General features: G+C 45.7%; 2 protein-coding genes across 3 annotated transcripts; one reads left to right on the top strand and one right to left on the bottom strand.

Annotated features, from left to right (window-relative positions):
* The first annotated feature begins 3,805 nt into the window (after positions 1-3,805).
* On the top strand, positions 3,806-6,884 carry LOC120029807 (mitochondrial import inner membrane translocase subunit Tim23-like). Its single transcript, XM_038975086.1, has 7 exons — positions 3,806-4,222; positions 4,347-4,405; positions 4,555-4,648; positions 4,792-4,876; positions 5,195-5,253; positions 5,388-5,498; positions 5,612-6,884. The coding sequence occupies exons 1-7, from the start codon at positions 4,126-4,128 to the stop codon at positions 5,728-5,730; spliced, it is 624 nt and encodes a 207-aa protein (XP_038831014.1). The 5' UTR covers positions 3,806-4,125; the 3' UTR covers positions 5,731-6,884.
* A 380-nt stretch (positions 6,885-7,264) lies between these two features.
* LOC120029806 (chymotrypsin-like elastase family member 2A) lies at positions 7,265-15,781 on the bottom strand. 2 transcript variants are annotated; one of them, XM_038975084.1, is made up of 6 exons: positions 15,621-15,781; positions 13,485-13,594; positions 9,315-9,409; positions 8,791-9,071; positions 8,161-8,324; positions 7,265-7,668 (listed from the first exon to the last, which is right to left on the bottom strand). In XM_038975084.1, the coding sequence occupies exons 1-6, from the start codon at positions 15,742-15,744 to the stop codon at positions 7,489-7,491; spliced, it is 954 nt and encodes a 317-aa protein (XP_038831012.1). In that variant the 5' UTR covers positions 15,745-15,781; the 3' UTR covers positions 7,265-7,488. The 2 variants fall into 2 exon arrangements, with proteins under 2 accessions (XP_038831012.1, XP_038831013.1); XM_038975085.1 differs by lacking the exon at positions 15,621-15,781 and adding an exon at positions 15,278-15,398.
* Between the last annotated feature and the right edge of the window lie 1,815 nt (positions 15,782-17,596).

Genomic DNA, 17,596 nt, shown 5'->3' on the forward strand with positions numbered 1-17,596 from the left:
ACTTTACAGTTGGCACTACGCATTGGGGCAGGTAGCATTCTCCTGGCATCCGCCAAACCCATATTCGTCCGTTGGACTGCCAGATGGTGAAATGTGATTCATCACTCCAGAGAACGGGTTTCTACTGTTCCAGAGTCCAATGGCAGCGAGCTTTACACCACTCCAGTATGGAATTGTGTATGGTGATCTTAGGCTTGTGTGCGGCTGCTCGGCCATGGAAACCCATTTCATGAAGCTCCCCATGATCAGTTCTTGTGCTGACATTGCTTCCAGAGGCAGTTTGGAACTCAGTAGTGAGTGTTGCAACCGAGGACATTTGATTTTTACACGCTACATGCTTTTTTAGGTAGGCTGAACTAATTTCATACTTCCATAAAAATGTTTAACCAGTACCGGTTACATTCAGATGAGTCCCATGACACTTGTGGGGTCACAGAGAACAATGGAGAACACCATCATGTTCATGAGAATCTCCCCTTTCCACAGTGAGGTCACATTAGTTTGTAGCCCAAACAGTTAGGACGCTACAAACAGCAGTTGGCACATCAACGGAACCGATTTCAGACAAGTTCCCTGACACTTGTGGGGATCGTAGAGCAAAATGGAGACGACCATCATGTTTGTGAGAGTCTTCCCTTTCCATAGAGTGGTCAATAGTTTTTAGGTAAAACCGTTTGGACGCTACAGACCTTTTCGTGAGAAGACCGATTTTCGAGATGTCTCATGGACTGACAAACACATCTCTAGCTCTGCCACCTTTCACTGACGCGGAAGTGTGACATAGGCAGATGAGGTGGATTGAGACCACTCCAATGCAAAAAATGAGATATCTCTAGCTTAAATTAACTAATTTTGATGGTAATTTTTTAATTATGTTACTTAGATTCACTCACCGGCATCAATCAACACTAAGGGGGTTAAGGAGACAAAACCTTATTTTCTTGTTGCCGCGACTACAAACACACACACCAGGGTCCTGTAGAGGCTCCTTTCTGTACTGGTTTAGTTCAGCTTTAGTTCAGCTTAGAGAAAAGAGAGAGGAAGGGGAGATAGCAAAGTTAGAAAGAGAGGGAGGGGGATCTAGCAACAAGTTTGCATGTGGGAGAGGGAGAGAGAGAGAAGAAGATAAAGATGAAGCTATTATTCTCACATACAGCATTTTTGTTGTTGTGCACCCTCCTCCCTCCTGGTGATTGGCTGAGGGATAAACAAGACTCTTGGCCGGACCATGTCTGTGTGTGTGTGTGTGTGTGTGCATGCTCATATGTGTGTGGGTGTGTGCATGTGTGCGTGAGACTGAATAGTGTATTGTAGGAGGCCAGCGGGTCCACCCGGCTCCCATACAGAGACAACAGTTACTCACAGACTGTGCCAGGCAGCTTGAATACACACACACACACACACACACACACACACACACACACACACACACACACACACACACACACACACACACACACACACACACACACACACACACACACACACACACACACACACACACACACACAGAAACAATGACAATCTTCATCGTTCCACTTGTCCACTTGGACTCAGATGAATACACAATAACACAGGGCTGCTACAGTGACTGCATCTAAATAAGTTTTGTTATTAGGTTTTTTTCTCACCACAATAAATTCATTCAGAATTCCTCTGACCTACGACAGATGGCTGTACTGTCTAGGCCTACATACACATTTGTGTGTGTGCAGGTGGATGTGTTTAACTATACTTAGACCAGAAATCCCCACAAGAATAGTAAACAAACAAAAATTTGACCAACTGGGGACATTTTGTTAGTCCCCACAAGTTCAAATGCTATTTCTAGGGGGGTTAGGATTAAGGTTATAATTGTGTTAGGGTTAAAATTAGGTTTAGGGTTGGGGTTAGGAGCTAGGGTTAGTTTTAGGGTTAAGAGCTAGGGTTAGGTTTAGGCTTAAATTTAGGGTTAGGTTTTCGGGTTAAGTTTAGGGTTAAGGTTAGGGTAAGGGTTAGGGTTAGGGAAAATAGGATTTTGAATGGGACTGAATTGTTTGTCCCCACAAGGTTAATTATACAAATCAAATAACATTTTATTGGTAACATACACCTATTTAACAGATGTTATTGCGGGTGTAGCGAAATGCTTGTGTTCCTAGCTCCAACAGTGCAGTAGTATCTAACAATTAACAACAATGCACAAATCTAAAAGTAAAATAATGAAATTAAGAAATATATAAATATTAGGATGAGCAATGTTGCAATGGCATTGACTTAATACAGTAGAATAGAATACAGTATATACACATGAGATGAGTAAAGCAGTATGTAAACATTATCAAAGTGACTAGTGTTCCATTATTAAAGTGGCCAATGATTCCATGTCTATGTATATAGGGCAGCAAGATAGAAGACTGTATGTGTGTGTTGTCTCGTCAAAGCAAAACAGAGAAAGAGTAAACCAAGACCTGACAACTCACACACACTAAAGTCTAATCAAAGAGAGTACTGGTGGTCTCAACAGTCTGGTCACAGATGAAAGGGGAATGAAAGGGAAGATGAAAGGGGTTACCCAGCTAACAATTCCACGGAGAGAGAATGTTTTTGCAATGTTACCCGTAATGTTCTGCTGATGTTTGAGTGTCCAGTTTCCGTTAGTTAGGGGAACATTTTATCAACTGTATGTTAGCAAAAATCTCCTGAGAGAACCTATTTAGCATGTTTTGGTGTTGGAGTTCTAACTAGCAAGCTAGCACACAGTGTCGCTAACTAGCTAGTTAGCAAGCACACGGTGTCGCTCCCGCCTCCCACCTGATGTACTAGCGACCGGTAGACAGTGTCCTTCGCCCTTTTAACCTCACACAAACATGAGGATGACATGCTCGGGGGGGGGGGGGGGGGGGGGTTCATGAAGGAACCAATGTGATGCTCGAGGGGGCTGCAGGAACGCCCACTTGTAGAATTGCCCCAAATGATGTGCTGCAGTTGCACACTATTACGCAGATACAGTAAGAGGGTATGTCATATGCCTACCATTTATTAAGATATCATTGTTTAGTTTCTTTGACATTCATGGGCTGAATTTGCTTGGAAAGTAATCTAATTCTGTCACCATCAATTGACTAAGCTATTCACTTTCTGTACAATAGAAGATGTTTAAACCCAGACAGCTTTTAGGGAAACACTTGTGACCTTCTCTCACTGGGTTAAGCCACGGAAGAAGAGTTCTCAGCCGTTAAAGCTTACATTTTTCTGCATCGGTAGGCCTACTCTGTCTGGGGTGGAAATGTAGGCCTAACTAAAGCTCTGGTCTGTCCAAGAAGTGAGTGTGAACGCTAGATATATTCTCTGCTATCCACTTTGTTTCAATTATTATTTTTGTATAGTGAAGGGTCACTTGTTTTTTTTTCAATTGTTCAGGGAGGGTTTAGGTCAAATATATTTTGTTCAAACAGGTCTGATTTTCACCATGTAACCCTTATAATAAATAACGTTCACTCCCTAATGAGACTCTCAGGGGAACGTTCTCTAAAGTTGTAAGAACTGTTGTTGTTAGCTGGGTTGTTATACTCTTTGGTCTGGTCTTCTGGTAACAGATGAGCGCTTTAATGTTACTTTGCTGCCATCTAGTGCAATGTATCGTTACTTTAAGTGACCCTTTGATGTCGTGAATTGTCACACTCGCAAATGTATTTTAATATTTTGCTTATAGCCCCGTATCAAATGCAACCATATCTCAATTTCACCCGTTTTACGTTGAGTAATTCCCCTCAATGCAGTGCCAAAGATGTGTATAACGTTGCTTAACTTTCAGGTCTGCTTACGTAATCGCCTGTCAGTGGTCGCTTTACGGTAGATCGTGGCGGTCAGAGAAGCATGATGAAAAGACTAACCCAACTATAATTTACAAAAAGCTGATCATTTCAATATCTAACTACCTACAGTAAGACAGTGTACAACACTATTGAAAGGTAAACATATTGCTGCGTTTAAGATACTAGGAAATATCGCCAACGTTATTGCTTTTGGCTTGCATCATCACGTTTGGTCAGCTAGGCTAATGTTAGCTATTTAGCTAGTTAACCCAACCAGCATCTCCAGTCGGAAGCGTTCGCCGGGTGAGTCTCCAGATCGTCACCATACATGGACAATAACGCCCCTGGGTCGGGAGGGAAAGGCGGCCTCGGGAGTCTCTTTGTAGGCAGCGAATACTCCAACACAGAGCTCGCCGGAGTCCCATGTAAGTGCCCCTGCCAATTGATGTTGCTACGTTGGTGGTAGCTAGCATACTAACTAACGTTAGTTAGACAAGGCCAACACTGGCCGTCGTTGACATCAACTGAGTTGCTGTATTTTCTACATAGTGACTGGAATGAGCCCCCTGTCGCCTTATCTTAATGTTGACCCCCGCTACCTCGTACAGGTAAGATATGCTAGCTAGCTAGCTACCTAGCTAGTTAGTAGAAGTTGACCTCACTCAATGAATGGATATGTAGAATTGATTTGTGACATTCCCACTATCAAGTCGACTAAGATAATAGATGTTAACCTGTGTGTGTGTGTGTTTTCCAGGACACAGATGAGTTCATCCTGCCAACAGGGGCCAGTAAAACTAGAGGGAGGTTTGAACTGGCCTTCTTCACCATCGGGGGCAGCTGTATCACAGGTGAGACATTCCCTCCCCCCCTCAGTTTCTTTGTCTCACCTGCTCATCTCTTCCCTCTATGAACATAACTCCCCTTCTCCCATATTAAGTGTCTGCTGGTTCTGTATCTGAGTCTCTCCCTCTCTCCCCCCCTCCAATTCTAGGAGCTGCGTTTGGGACAGTGAATGGTCTGAGGATGGGGTTGAAGGAGACCAGAGAAATGGGCTGGACTAAACCTCGTAACGTCCAGTAAGCACCACTGTGTTCCTCTAGTAGTCTGTGGCTTTAGTGTTATCACGTTGCAGACAGGTTTTATTCATGCTAATATAAATGTTCTATGGCAGGGGTATTTAACTCTAACCCAATGAGGTCCGGAGCCTGCTGGTTTTCTTTTTTACCTGATCATTAATTGCACCCACCTGGTGCCCCAGGTCCCTGATTAGAGAGGACCAATGAAAAAACACAGTGGAACTGGCTTCAAGGGCCAGAGTTGCATTTGAGGGTTCTGTGGTAGGGTGCTCTATATACTGCTCTCACTTATCTGACCTCTGACCTTGCCCTCCTCAGGATTCTCAACATGGTGACCAGACAAGGTGCATCCTGGGCCAACACTCTGGGCTCTGTTGGTGAGCACTTCTTCCCCTCTCTTCCTCCTCCTAATCTCTTCTTCTTCACCCTGGCTAACCCATGGACCAGGTGTTTGGGTGTTTTGTCCCTAGTATGTCTATATTAACCATGGGGTGTGCATGTGTGTTTACAGCGTTATTGTACAGTATATTTGGCGTGGCCATAGAGAAGGCTAGAGGAGCAGAGGATGACATCAACACTATGGCTGCTGGGACTCTCACAGGCATGCTGTTCAAATCCACAGGTGTGTGGCCTGTCTGTGGTTAGTCTATGGTTGTGTCGCGTGTGGGGCAAGAGTGCAACATGTAGTGCCCTAGAAACCCCATCTGTCTCATTCAAAACTTGTGTGTGTTTCAGGAGGGCTGAAGGGAGTGGCTCGTGGTGGTCTGGTGGGGTTGGCCATGTCTGGTGCCTATGCTCTCTACAGTAACTGGGACCATATCAGAGGCGGCTCCTCTTCTTCAAATCTCTACTGAACACATCCCTATCTATTGCGTTTCATCCAAAATTCCACCTTATTCCCTACTTGGTGTACTACTTTTGGCCAGAGTCTCAGGGAATAGGTTACCAATACTCAAACACTCCCACATATCACCAGCCCCTCCCCTTGTTCACTTCCTGACTTGAGAGGGTTCTGGGGTATTGGAGGCATGACTGAGACATCATTAAACCATGGACTAAATGACCTCCAAGAAACACCCCTCTCTACACACAACTGCCCTTGCTGCCCCCTCCCCCAGCCCTGTCCTTCTGGGTTACCTCCCTTCTCACCCACACAGATCTGAAAAGGCCTCACACTATTTCCAAGGGGTTTATGTGTTATTGTATTGGGAACTGTTTTTAGAAATGTATCTTTTGTTATATTATTGCTACGTCTAGTAGCCTGGAAGAGGGAAAGAGTCATGTAAATAGTATGTCCATGTTAAGAGTAAATGGATACTGGGGCCCTGTTGTAATCATTTTTACATGCCTCCTCCCTCCCTGAGAAGTAATCACTGATCTGACATGACTGGAGTGATGAAAACAATTCAGTGGAAACCGGTTTACAGCTATCCAGTCATGTCTGGTCAGTGATAACTTCAAGGAGGGGAAGGGTGGATGTATCTGAACATGTCGGCTGGTGTTACTGACTGGTTATTTTACGAGGTTGCCCACTTGTTAGCCCCCTCAGGTAAAGCCAAATGGTTACTACAGGGAGCGAACGCAAGGTTGCTCATCTAAGCATGGTTCATTGAACCACCTCTGCAACACTGGTCTAAGACCCAACCAGAGAGCTGCTGGAAGCCATGATTGTAGTCCTCTGCTTTCATGTGACTGTGGGTTGTAGTCCTTCAGATACAGAACAAGACTTCTCATGAAGCTGAAGAGCAAAGAGACATTCATCCCAGCACACCCTACCAAGGCCTTACAATCAATACTGTTGTAATGTATTTATTCATAGTGGGTACTATTTTCCTGTTAAGAGTTGGAGTCGATGCTGGCCTTTCTAAAAGTTACTTCCAAACAATACTGGAAGTGTCTGTATTATCTCTTTGTGTCCTTGCCTGTTAAGCCCACTGTAAGAACAATACAACAAACATTCAAAATGAGAATATGTTGCCTTGGGTCTTTGTCAGTTGTGCTCATGCTGTTTGCGTGGTGAAAGCCTGTAGGTGGGGTTAGGGGTGGGATATGCTATTGTGACTGACTGGGTTTGAACCCAGATTGTGTGCCCGCTACACTATTGGTATCAGTCAGTAAGCTAAACTAACAACAGTAGTGTTCTACAGTATATTTGAAAGAAGAGGTTCACAATGTTCTGCTTTTTCTGCCAACTTTATTGGCTGACAGACTGCATGATGGGAGTTAGTCAGGAAAGAGTACAACCAGGAAGTGGAACATTGGTTGGGGATGCGGTGGAGGTCAAGGTGTCATACGTGCCATACAAATTGCAGATACTGTATGTTCCTTTGCATAGAGTAGAGTACTTTCAGAGACACAAAGCCTGAATAACACAGAATTTAACACAGATTACAGCATCGTGACAGGTGGCTTGATTTAATGAAATGCTGATGATCAGTACAATGTTGATTGTAAAATGTCTATATTCAAATTTTGTCTGTCACTGTAGTGACTCAGGTTATGGACACAGAGGAGAGGGGGGTGTGGCCTGAGGCAATATGGTATCTCGCACAAAAAATAAATGCTATAGTTTTGGGGGCGTGGAGGGGTTGTCAGGTTGTGTGTGGTCTAGTCTAGTGCATGAAGATGTCTCTGATGCGCGTAGCCTCGATCCAAGGGATGTAATTGGCGGTGCGGGTGAACACGCTGGGCTTGTTCTCCACGGTGCAGCCAATGGGGCCAAAGCTCACCACACCGTGCACCTCCCACCTGTCGCGCCCCAACTGGCACAGCAGAGGACCGCCCGAGTCACCCTAAGAGAAGAGGGGGGGGTAAAACATTGTTAGATCACATTCCTATGTTAATACTAATGCTGTGTTTATAACATCTCGTAAATGTGTAAATACCAGCATGCAACTAGAAAAAAATCTATTTAAACGCCCCTCCAATTGGTAATATCTAGTGGGGAAATCATCTATGATCTCTGAGCTCTGACTTCTCCCACATGCTGAACTCTGCAGTTAAGGAAATTACCTCTAACAGCATTTTCAGCAGTTAAATGCAACAAACCATTATTTATAAAAAATAAAAGATCTATTCATGTATGTTTAACACTAATTTATTTTACAAGCATGATAGCTGTACTTTTAGTTTATGGTTGATGCAGCTTGTTTGACATTAGCCAATCGGCGTACTCCGTACAAGTATGTAATTCTTCCTCCACCCTTTCTCACTCGGTCTTTCCCACTCCTCCCTCTATCCCACCCTTCCTCAGTCCCCTCCTTCCCTACCCTCCCTTTCTCTACCTGGCAGGCAGCAGGTGGTCCTTCTGTGTCTCTGAAGCCGGCACAGATCATGGAGTCCCTGACGCGGTCTCCCCAGAACTTCTTCTGACGGCAGGTCTTGATGTCGATGATGGGCAGACGGGCCTGGTTCAGAGCCTCAGCCAGAGACACGTTCTCCTTCCCACCTGATACACAGACAGGGACACACCACAGGATTACCTTTAGGCAACATACTTGTTTCATGCCTATTGAACGCACCCCTTGTCAATGCTCTTTTGTCTACAATCTTAGTTCTAACATAAGTGGTCATAGGGAGAATCTCAATTGCATACTCCTCGCGTCCTCACTCCACACCTTTTTTTCAAAACCCATTGGATGAGAAAGCCAGAGGTCCCTCCCCTCTGATCGTCTCCTCCAATGGGTTTAAAAAGGAGGCGAGAGGATACGAGGAGTATGCAATGAGATTCTCCCAGTGTCTCCATTCAGCCTCCCCCTCCTTACCCTGTGTGCCTCCCCAGCCTCCTCTCCTCCCCCTTTCATCCCCCCTTAACCTGAGTGTCTACCCAGCCAACCGCACCTTTCTCCCCCTCTCCTCTCAGTCCTCATCTCTAGTTTCATCCAACCTCCTCCCCCTTAATCATCCCTCCTTACCCCGAGTGTCTCCCCAGCCGGTCACCCAGCAGTATTGTCCTGGCTTCAGGCTGATCTGTTTGCGCGGCAGGCATGCATAGCGTATGTGGTTGGTGGGCACGATGTCGGTGGCAGCCTTGACCAGGGCGATATCATAATCCAACTCGCTGTGCATGGGGTAACGGAAGTGCTCGTGACGATATATCCTCTTCACCGGGATAGCCTTCTCGGGTGTTTCGGAACGTTTCAGCTGGTGCTTCCCCAGGACAATCCTCCAACTCCCAGCATCCTCGGCTTTACCCCTGAGACACACAGCATGGTGGGTAACTAAGTTCACGCAGGGTTCAGAATGTAACTATCTGTCACATTACACACAGGTAGTCTACTAGTCCTTTTTGGTGGTTTCTCAAGATGTATTGTCTCTTTCTAGTCTAAACCTAGTTATGGTGAATGGGTTAGACCGTGGTCCTTTTGAGACAAGTGTTTCATTTTTAGCTCAATCCAATAATGTTGTGTGCTACCACTCACGGAATGGCAAGTCTTACTTCTGGAAGCAGTGAGCAGCAGTGAGGACCCAGTTCTTGTGGATGAGAGTTCCTCCACAGACATGGATGTAGTGCTTACTGCCTCTGGGACGAACCTGAGACACACAGAACACACACATTTGCCATCAACCCACAGGCAAGACCTTCCACTTAAAGTAACTGTCCAGTCTTTTCAGATTTATATGAAATATGCACTACATTTAATTGCAATATGAGTGAAATAGTTTTCCTTCCAATTTAAAAAAAATTAAGTATATAAAATGCAGCTCTTCTGTGTTGGTATGGTGTATGCGTACCTCAACAATAGAATGGTGTGAGCATATGAATACCAGTGGCGGTCGGTGCATAAATTTCGGTGTTCCTCAAGGTTCCGTTTTAGGACCACTATTGTTTTCACTATATACACTGCTCAAAAAAATTAAAGTGGAAAACCATACTACAGGCTGATCCAACTTTGATGTAATGTCCTTAAAACAAGTCAAAATGAGGCTCAGTAGTGTGTGTGGCCTCCACGTGCCTGTATGACCTCCCTACAACGCCTGGGCATGCTCCTGATGAGGTGGCGGATGGTCTCCTGAGGGATCTCCTCCCAGACCTGGACTAAAGCATCCGCCAACTCCTGGACAGTCTGTGGTGCAACGTGGCGTTGGTGGATGGAGCGAGACATGATGTCCCAGATGTGCTCAATTGGATTCAGGTCTGGGGAACGGGCGGGCCAGTCCATAGCATCAATGCCTTCCTCTTGCAGGAACTGCTGACACACTCCAGCCACATGAGGTCTAGCATTGTCTTGCATTAGGAGGAACCCAGGGCCAACCGCACCAGCATATGGTCTCACAAGGGGTCTGAGGATCTCATCTCGGTACCTAATGGCAGTCAGGCTACCTCTGGCGAGCACATGGAGGGCTGTGCGGCCCCGCAAAGAAATGCCACCCCACACCATGACTGACCCACTGCCAAACCAGTCATGCTGGAGGATGTTGCAGGCAGCAGAACGTTCTCCACGGCGTCTCCAGACTCTGTCACGTCTGTCACATGTGCTCAGTGTGAACCTGTTTTCATCTGTGAAGAGCACAGGGCGCCAGTGGCGGTGTTCTCTGGCAAATGCCAAACGTCCTGCACGGTGTTGGGCTGTAAGCACAACCCCCACCTGTGGACGTCGGGCCCTCATACCACCCTCATGGAGTCTGTTTCTGACCGTTTGAGCAGACACATGCACATTTGTGGCCTGCTGGAGGTCATTTGGCAGGGCTCTGGCAGTGCTCTGCCTGCTCCTCCTTGCACAAAGGTGGAGGTAGCGGTCCTGCTGCTGGGTTGTTGCCCTCCTACGGCCTCCTCCACATCTCCTGATATACTGGCCTGTCTCCTGGTAGCGCCTCCATGCTCTGGACACTACGCTGACAGACACAGCAAACCTTCTTGCCACAGCTCGCATTGATGTGCCATCCTGGATGAGCTGCACTACCTGAGCCACTTGTGTGGGTTGTCTCATGCTACCACTAGAGTGAAAGCACCGCCAGCATTCAAAAGTGACCAAAACATCAGCCAGGAAGCATAGGAACTGAGAAGTGGTCTGTGGTCACCACCTGCAGAACCACTCCTTTATTGGGGGTGTCTTGCTAATTGCCTATAATTTCCACCTGTTGTCTATTCCATTTGCACAACAGCATGTGAAATTTATTGTCAATCAGTGTTGCTTCCTAAGTGGACAGTTTGATTTCACAGAAGTGTGATTGACTTGGAGTTACATTGTGTTGTTTAAGTGTTCCCTTTATTTTTTTGAGCAGTGTATAATACCTCTTGGGGATGTCATTCGAAAACATAATGTTAACTTTCACTGCTATGCGGATGACACACAGCTGTACATTTCAATGAAACATGGTGAAGCCCCAAAATTGCCCTCGCTAGAAGCCTGTGTTTCAGACATAATTCCTTATAATTCCTTGGATGGCTGCAAACTTTCTACTTTTAAACTCGGACAAAACAGAGATGCTTGTTCTAGGTCCCAAGAAACAAAGAGATCTTCTGTTGAATCTGACAATTAATCTTGATGGTTGTACAGTCATCTCAAATAAAACTGTGAAGGACCTCAGCGTCACTCTGGACCCTGATCTCTCTTTTGACGAACATATCAAGACTGTTTCAAGGACAGCTTTTTTCCATCTATGTAACATTGCAAAAATCAGAAACTTTCTGTCCAAAAATGATGCAGAAAAATGTATCCATGCTTTTGTTACTTCTAGGTTAGACTACTGCAATGCTCTACTTTCCAGCTACCCGGATAAAGCACTAAATAAACTTCAGTTAGTGCTAAATACGGCTGCTAGAATCCTGAATCCTGACTAGAACCAAAAATTGGATCATATTACTCCAGTACTAGCCTCCCAACACTGGCTTCCTGTTAAGGCAAGGGCTGATTCCAAGGTTTTACTGCTAACCTACAAAGCATTACATGGGCTTGCTCCTACCTATCTTTCCGATTTGGTAATGCCGTACATACTTACACGTACGCTACGGTCACAAGACGCAGGCCTCCTAATTGTCCCTAAAATTTCTAAGCAAACAGCTGGGCTTTCTCCTATAGAGCTCCATTTTTATGGAATGGTCTGCCTACCCATGTGAGAGACGCAGACTCGGTCTCAACCTTTAAGTCTTTACTGAAGACTCATCTCTTCAGTAGGTCATATGATTGAGTGTAGTCTGGCCCAGGAGTGTGAAGGTGAACGGAAAGGCTCTGGAGCAACGAACCGCCCTTGCTGTCTCTGCCTGGCCGGTTCCCCTCTCTCCACTGGGAGTCTCTGCCTCTAACCCTATTACAGGGGCTGAGTCACTGGCTTACTGGTGCTCTTCCATGCCGTCCCTAGGAGGGGTGCGTCACTTGAGTGGGTTGAGTCGCTGACGTGATGTTCCTGTTTGGGTTGGCGCCCCCCCTTGGGTTGTGCCGTGGTGGAGATCTTTGTGGGCTATACTCGGCCTTGTCTCAGGATGGTAAGTTGGTGGTTGAAGATATCCCTCTAGGGGTGTGGGGGCTGTGCTTTGGCAAAGTGGGTGGGGTTATATCCGGCCTGTTTGGCCCTGTCCGGGGGTATCATCGGATGGGGCCACAGTGTCTCCTGACCCCTTCTGTCTCAGCCTCCAGTATTTGTGCTGCAGTAGTTTGTGTCGGGGGGCTAGGGTCAGTCTGTTATATCTGGAGTACCTCTCCTGTCTTATCCGGTGTCCTGTGTGAATTTAAGTATGCTCTCTCTAATTCTCTCTTTCTTTCTCTCTCGGAGGACCTGAGCCCTAGGACCATGCCTCAGGACTACCTGGCACGATGACTCCTTGCTGTCCCCAGTACACCTGGCCGTGCTGCTGCTCCAGTTTCAACTGTTCTGCCTGCGGCTATGGAACACTGACCTGTTCACCGGACGTGCTACCTGTCCCAGACCTGCTGTTTTCAACTCTCTAGAGACAGCAGGAGCGGTAGAGATACTCTCAATGATCGGCTATGAAAAGCCAACTGACATTTACCCCTGAGGTGCTGACTTGTTGCACCCTCGACAACTACTGTGATTATTATTATTTGACCATGCTGGTCATTTATGAACATTTGAACATCTTGGCCATGTTCTGTTATAATCTCCACCCGGCACAGCCAGAAGAGGACTGGCCACCCCTCATAGCCTGGTTCCTCTCTAGGTTTCTTCCTAGGTTTTGGCCTTTCTAGGGAGTTTTTCCTAGCCACCGTGCTTCTACACCTGCATTGCTTGCTGTTTAGGCTGGGTTTCTGTACAGCACTTTGAGATATCAGCTGATGTAAGAAGGGCTATATAAATACATTTGATTTGATTTGATGGGTGCTTGTTTATGACACCTCGAGCACTCTACTGAGCCCTTCTCCTGAATCCAAGTGTTTGACACTGGGGAGGGGGCCAGTACCTTTATTATCAAACAGTATTAATGAACAAGCAACATACATTTTTCATCCTATGGTCATCCTACTTTGATCTGGTTTCATCTAAATATAATAACATTTGATGAAAAACATGATTTTGACTGTGCGGGACCTTTAAGTCAAATTTTCACTGAGTCCCCCATTGGCATCAATGCATAACTAAGTGAAAATTCAACATCCTGACGTTAGCAAGTAGATAAGTATTTTCATGGATTGATTGGTTTATTGATTACCTGTAGGGAGACCTGCCATGGCCAGGAGTGAGGTCTGGCCTCGTTTCCAGAGACGATCCGTTCAGCCATGTTAGGTTTATAGTGGGCCGTGCCACAGTCCTTAGGCCAGTCTATAGGAAATAAAATACACAGGAACTGTCAGTACAGTCAGACGAATACTGATCCTAGATCAGCCACGCCACAGTCTGTGAGTCAGTTTAAGAATCATCACAGTCAGTTACAAAGATCAGATCTGAACAATTAGAATGATAAAACATATATTTTTTAACTTCATTTTAGTTATTGGCCCAAGTAGGATTGGTTGAGGTCAGATAGATTAAATGTGATGGAAAGGCAAAGGGGTGGCGAAACAAGTAGATTGAGAGAGAGAGAAAGCAGTGTAGTCGCTGTTAAAGGGATAATCCACAACCAGAAATATAAATCATGAAACTCCTGTCAATTTGGTGAAAGCCTATGTTCTATCAGGGAGTAAAATAACAATATCCCCATGATTTAATTTCTAAGTGGTCAATCTGTGGTATCAGGAAATAGCTATATAGTTCTGTCACTGGAGCTAGGGGATAAGACACTATCACATATCATAACCTGGACAACACCCTGTCGTTCTCAACTAACATCAAGGCGGTGACCCGTTCCTGTAGGTTCATGCTCTACAACATCCGCAGAGTACGACCCTGCCTCACACAGGAAGCGGCGCAGGTCCTAATCCAGGCACTTGTCATCTCCCGTCTGGATTACTGCAACTCGCTGTTGGCTGGGCTCCCTGCCTGTGCCATTAAACCCCTACAACTCATCCAGAACGCCGCAGCCCGTCTGGTGTTCAACTTTCCCAAGTTCTCTCACGTCACCCCGCTCCTCCGCTCTCTCCACTGGCTTCCAGTTGAAGCTCGCATCCGCTACAAGACCATGGTGCTTGCCTACGGAGCTGTGAGGGGAACGGCACCTCCGTACCTTCAGGCTCTGATCAGGCCCTACACCCAAACAAGGGCACTGCGTTCATCCACCTCTGGCCTGCTCGCCTCCCTACCTCTGAGGAAGTACAGTTCCCGCTCAGCCCAGTCAAAACTGTTCGCTGCTCTGGCACCCCAATGGTGGAACAAACTCCCTCACGACGCCAGGTCAGCGGAGTCAATCACCACCTTCCGGAGACACCTGAAACCCCACCTCTTTAAGGAATACCTAGGATAGGATAAAGTAATCCTTCTAACCCCCCCCCCCTTAAAAGAGTTAGATGCACTATTGTAAAGTGGTTGTTCCACTGGATATCATAAGGTGAATGCACCAATTTGTAAGTCGCTCTGGATAAGAGCGTCTGCTAAATGACTTAAATGTAAATGTAATAACCCTTTCAAAACAAATACCTGCACTCCAGATCGCCAAATTAGACAATAGATGGTATGGGCATACTTGTCTAGAACACATCCACCCGTCTATATCATAACAACGTGTATATTTTATACCAGTGCGCCGTCAGATTAATGGCCTTTCTTCCTTGAACTATCGTGCCACAATGCGGTTCAGTCCTCTCTTCTCCCTGCTAAAAGACTCGCAGCCTCCTTGCACGTTGCCTTAGCAACCACATTGACTCAAAGACGTTAGCTAGAAACGCGATCAACATGGTGAGATTCTAACTACAACTAGCTAACTACTTAACATGCTGATTTTGACTTTGGCATTAGTGTGTGTAGGCAGGTACGTTTTCTAACGAACTAACTAACTAGCTACCAGCGAGCCTGTCCATAGAGCATTGCCTTGTGGGTTTTGAAGTCGACTTTTCACATGTTGCTTCCTACCTTATTATGACAACGAAATGCAAAATTCACAACATATATCGTTATAACATATTTTCATTATTTGACAATGTAAATCATAAGAACATGTGGTTTTGAGTGGATTATTCCTTTAAGATGAGTGTGTGTATTCGTGTGCTGGTGCCCATGTGTATCAGTGGAGGCTGGTTGAAGGAGCTATAGGAGGACGGGCTCATTGTAATGGCTGGAATGGAATGGTATCAAACATATGGAAACCCCGATTGACTCTATTCCATTCATTCCATTCCACCCATTACAATGAGCCCGTCCTCCTAAAGCTCCTCCCACCAACCCCCACTGATGTGTACGTGTGTATCTGGCTCACCCAGGTGCAGGACTTTGTGCTGGGCCTGTCTGCCAGGGGTCAGGGTGTATGTGGCGGCAGGCAGAGGCGACACACACAGCAGCAGCAGCAGAGATAGGAGCGGAGACCCTGGAACATCAACCATCTTCAGCAGAATCACTGCCTCGCGCACACAGCACACAATTTATATAGCACTGGACAAACACATAAACACACGCTCACATACAGGCATCCAATCACCTGCACATACTCAGGCATATACATACACGCACACTCATTCACAAACTAATATGCGCGCATGTACCTACATATGAACACACACACACACACACACATTTCCCCCAGGGACAAAGATGACTACAAAGCCCCAGTGCTGGATTGTTCTCTTGCAGCCAGGGGCTTCTACAGCAATGGATAGGGGCTTCTGGGGGGCCCATCAGCACTTTCAACACACCCACATTCCCACACACACACACACATTCATACAAGCGCATGCATGAACACATACACACAGGCACAACACACTCCCTTGGCCGCAAACATAGGACAAACATGTAGGAAAAAAACAACCTCTCTACTTTACTCGCTACTCACCCCATGACGCACGTCACCCCATCAGCCCATCTCCTGATTCTGTGTCACGTGACCCGGTGACCTGTACCCTCCAAACCCAACCCCCATACACACACACAATTCGCCACTCTACCCATTCATGTCTACAAACTATTACACCCCATTACCTGTAAATAATTTCCATCACCAGGCTTACTTCTACTTATCTAAACATCTACCTAACTCTAAATCTTCTCCAGTTAACCTCTATAACTTATCCAAACCTCCCTAGGGTTGTGGATGGATGAAGTGATCCTATAAAGTATAAGTATGGCTTGCACCTAGGCCCAGGACTGTACCACTTTCACCATACAGGGGGCGTGAAAGAGAGAGAGCTTTGTTACTCTACATAACAAATACAACTACCGTGTTTGTTCGTTAACAGTGAGATATGACAACAGTAGAAGCAACTAGTGAGGTGTGGTTTCAGGCCTTTACTATGGTGAATGACAGGGAATGTGCCTGCTCATCTGAACGGTAGCAGTATACAGGGCCTGAATGAACTGAACATACAGACTTACTCACACCACCATGGTTCACCAAGTTTACAAACACTCTGTGTGTGTATGTGAGTGTTTGTGTGTTTTTTTTGAGAGGGTGAGTGAGTGAGTGAGTGAGTGAGTGAGTGAGTGAGTGAGTGAGTGAGTGAGTGAGTGAGTGAGTGAGTGAGTGAGTGAGTGAGTGAGTGAGCGAGTGAGTGCCTATGTACATGTATGTGTATATAGTGCAAAGTACAAAGAATAGATATGAAAGTAACATCAGTGAATGTTTTGACAGGATATTTTAATACATTACATTTTTTTTCCTATTGGAGATTATTGACAATAATCCATGGCATCCACACATTCACATATCCATGCTTACTGTAATGCAGTGCAGGCAGGCAGTAACACATATTGACATTAAGGGCTGTTTTTTTCTGGGATCCTGGACCTACAGTTGAAGTCGGAACTTTACATACACTCAGGTTGGAGTCATTAAAACTCGTTTTTTCAACCACTCCACAAATTTCTTGTTAACAAACTATAGTTTTGGTAAGTCGGTTAGGATATCTACTTTGTGCATGACACAAGTCATTTCACTTATAATTCACTGTATCACTATTCCAGTGGGTCAGAAGTTTACATACACTAAGTTGACTGTGCCTTTAAACAGTTGTTAATTTAAAAATTATGTCACGGCTTTAGAAGCTTCTGATAGGCTAATTGACATAATTTGAGTCAATTGGAGGTGTACCTGTGGATGGATGTATTTCAAGGCCTACCTTCAAACTCAGTGCCATCATGGGAAAATCAAAAGAAATCAGCCAAGACCTCAGAAAAAAATTGTAGACCTCCACAAGTCTGGTTCATCCTTGGGAGCAATTTCCAAACGCCTGAAGGTAC

This window comes from Salvelinus namaycush, chromosome 35, assembly GCF_016432855.1.
Source record: "Salvelinus namaycush isolate Seneca chromosome 35, SaNama_1.0, whole genome shotgun sequence".
NCBI lineage: Eukaryota > Metazoa > Chordata > Actinopteri > Salmoniformes > Salmonidae > Salvelinus > Salvelinus namaycush.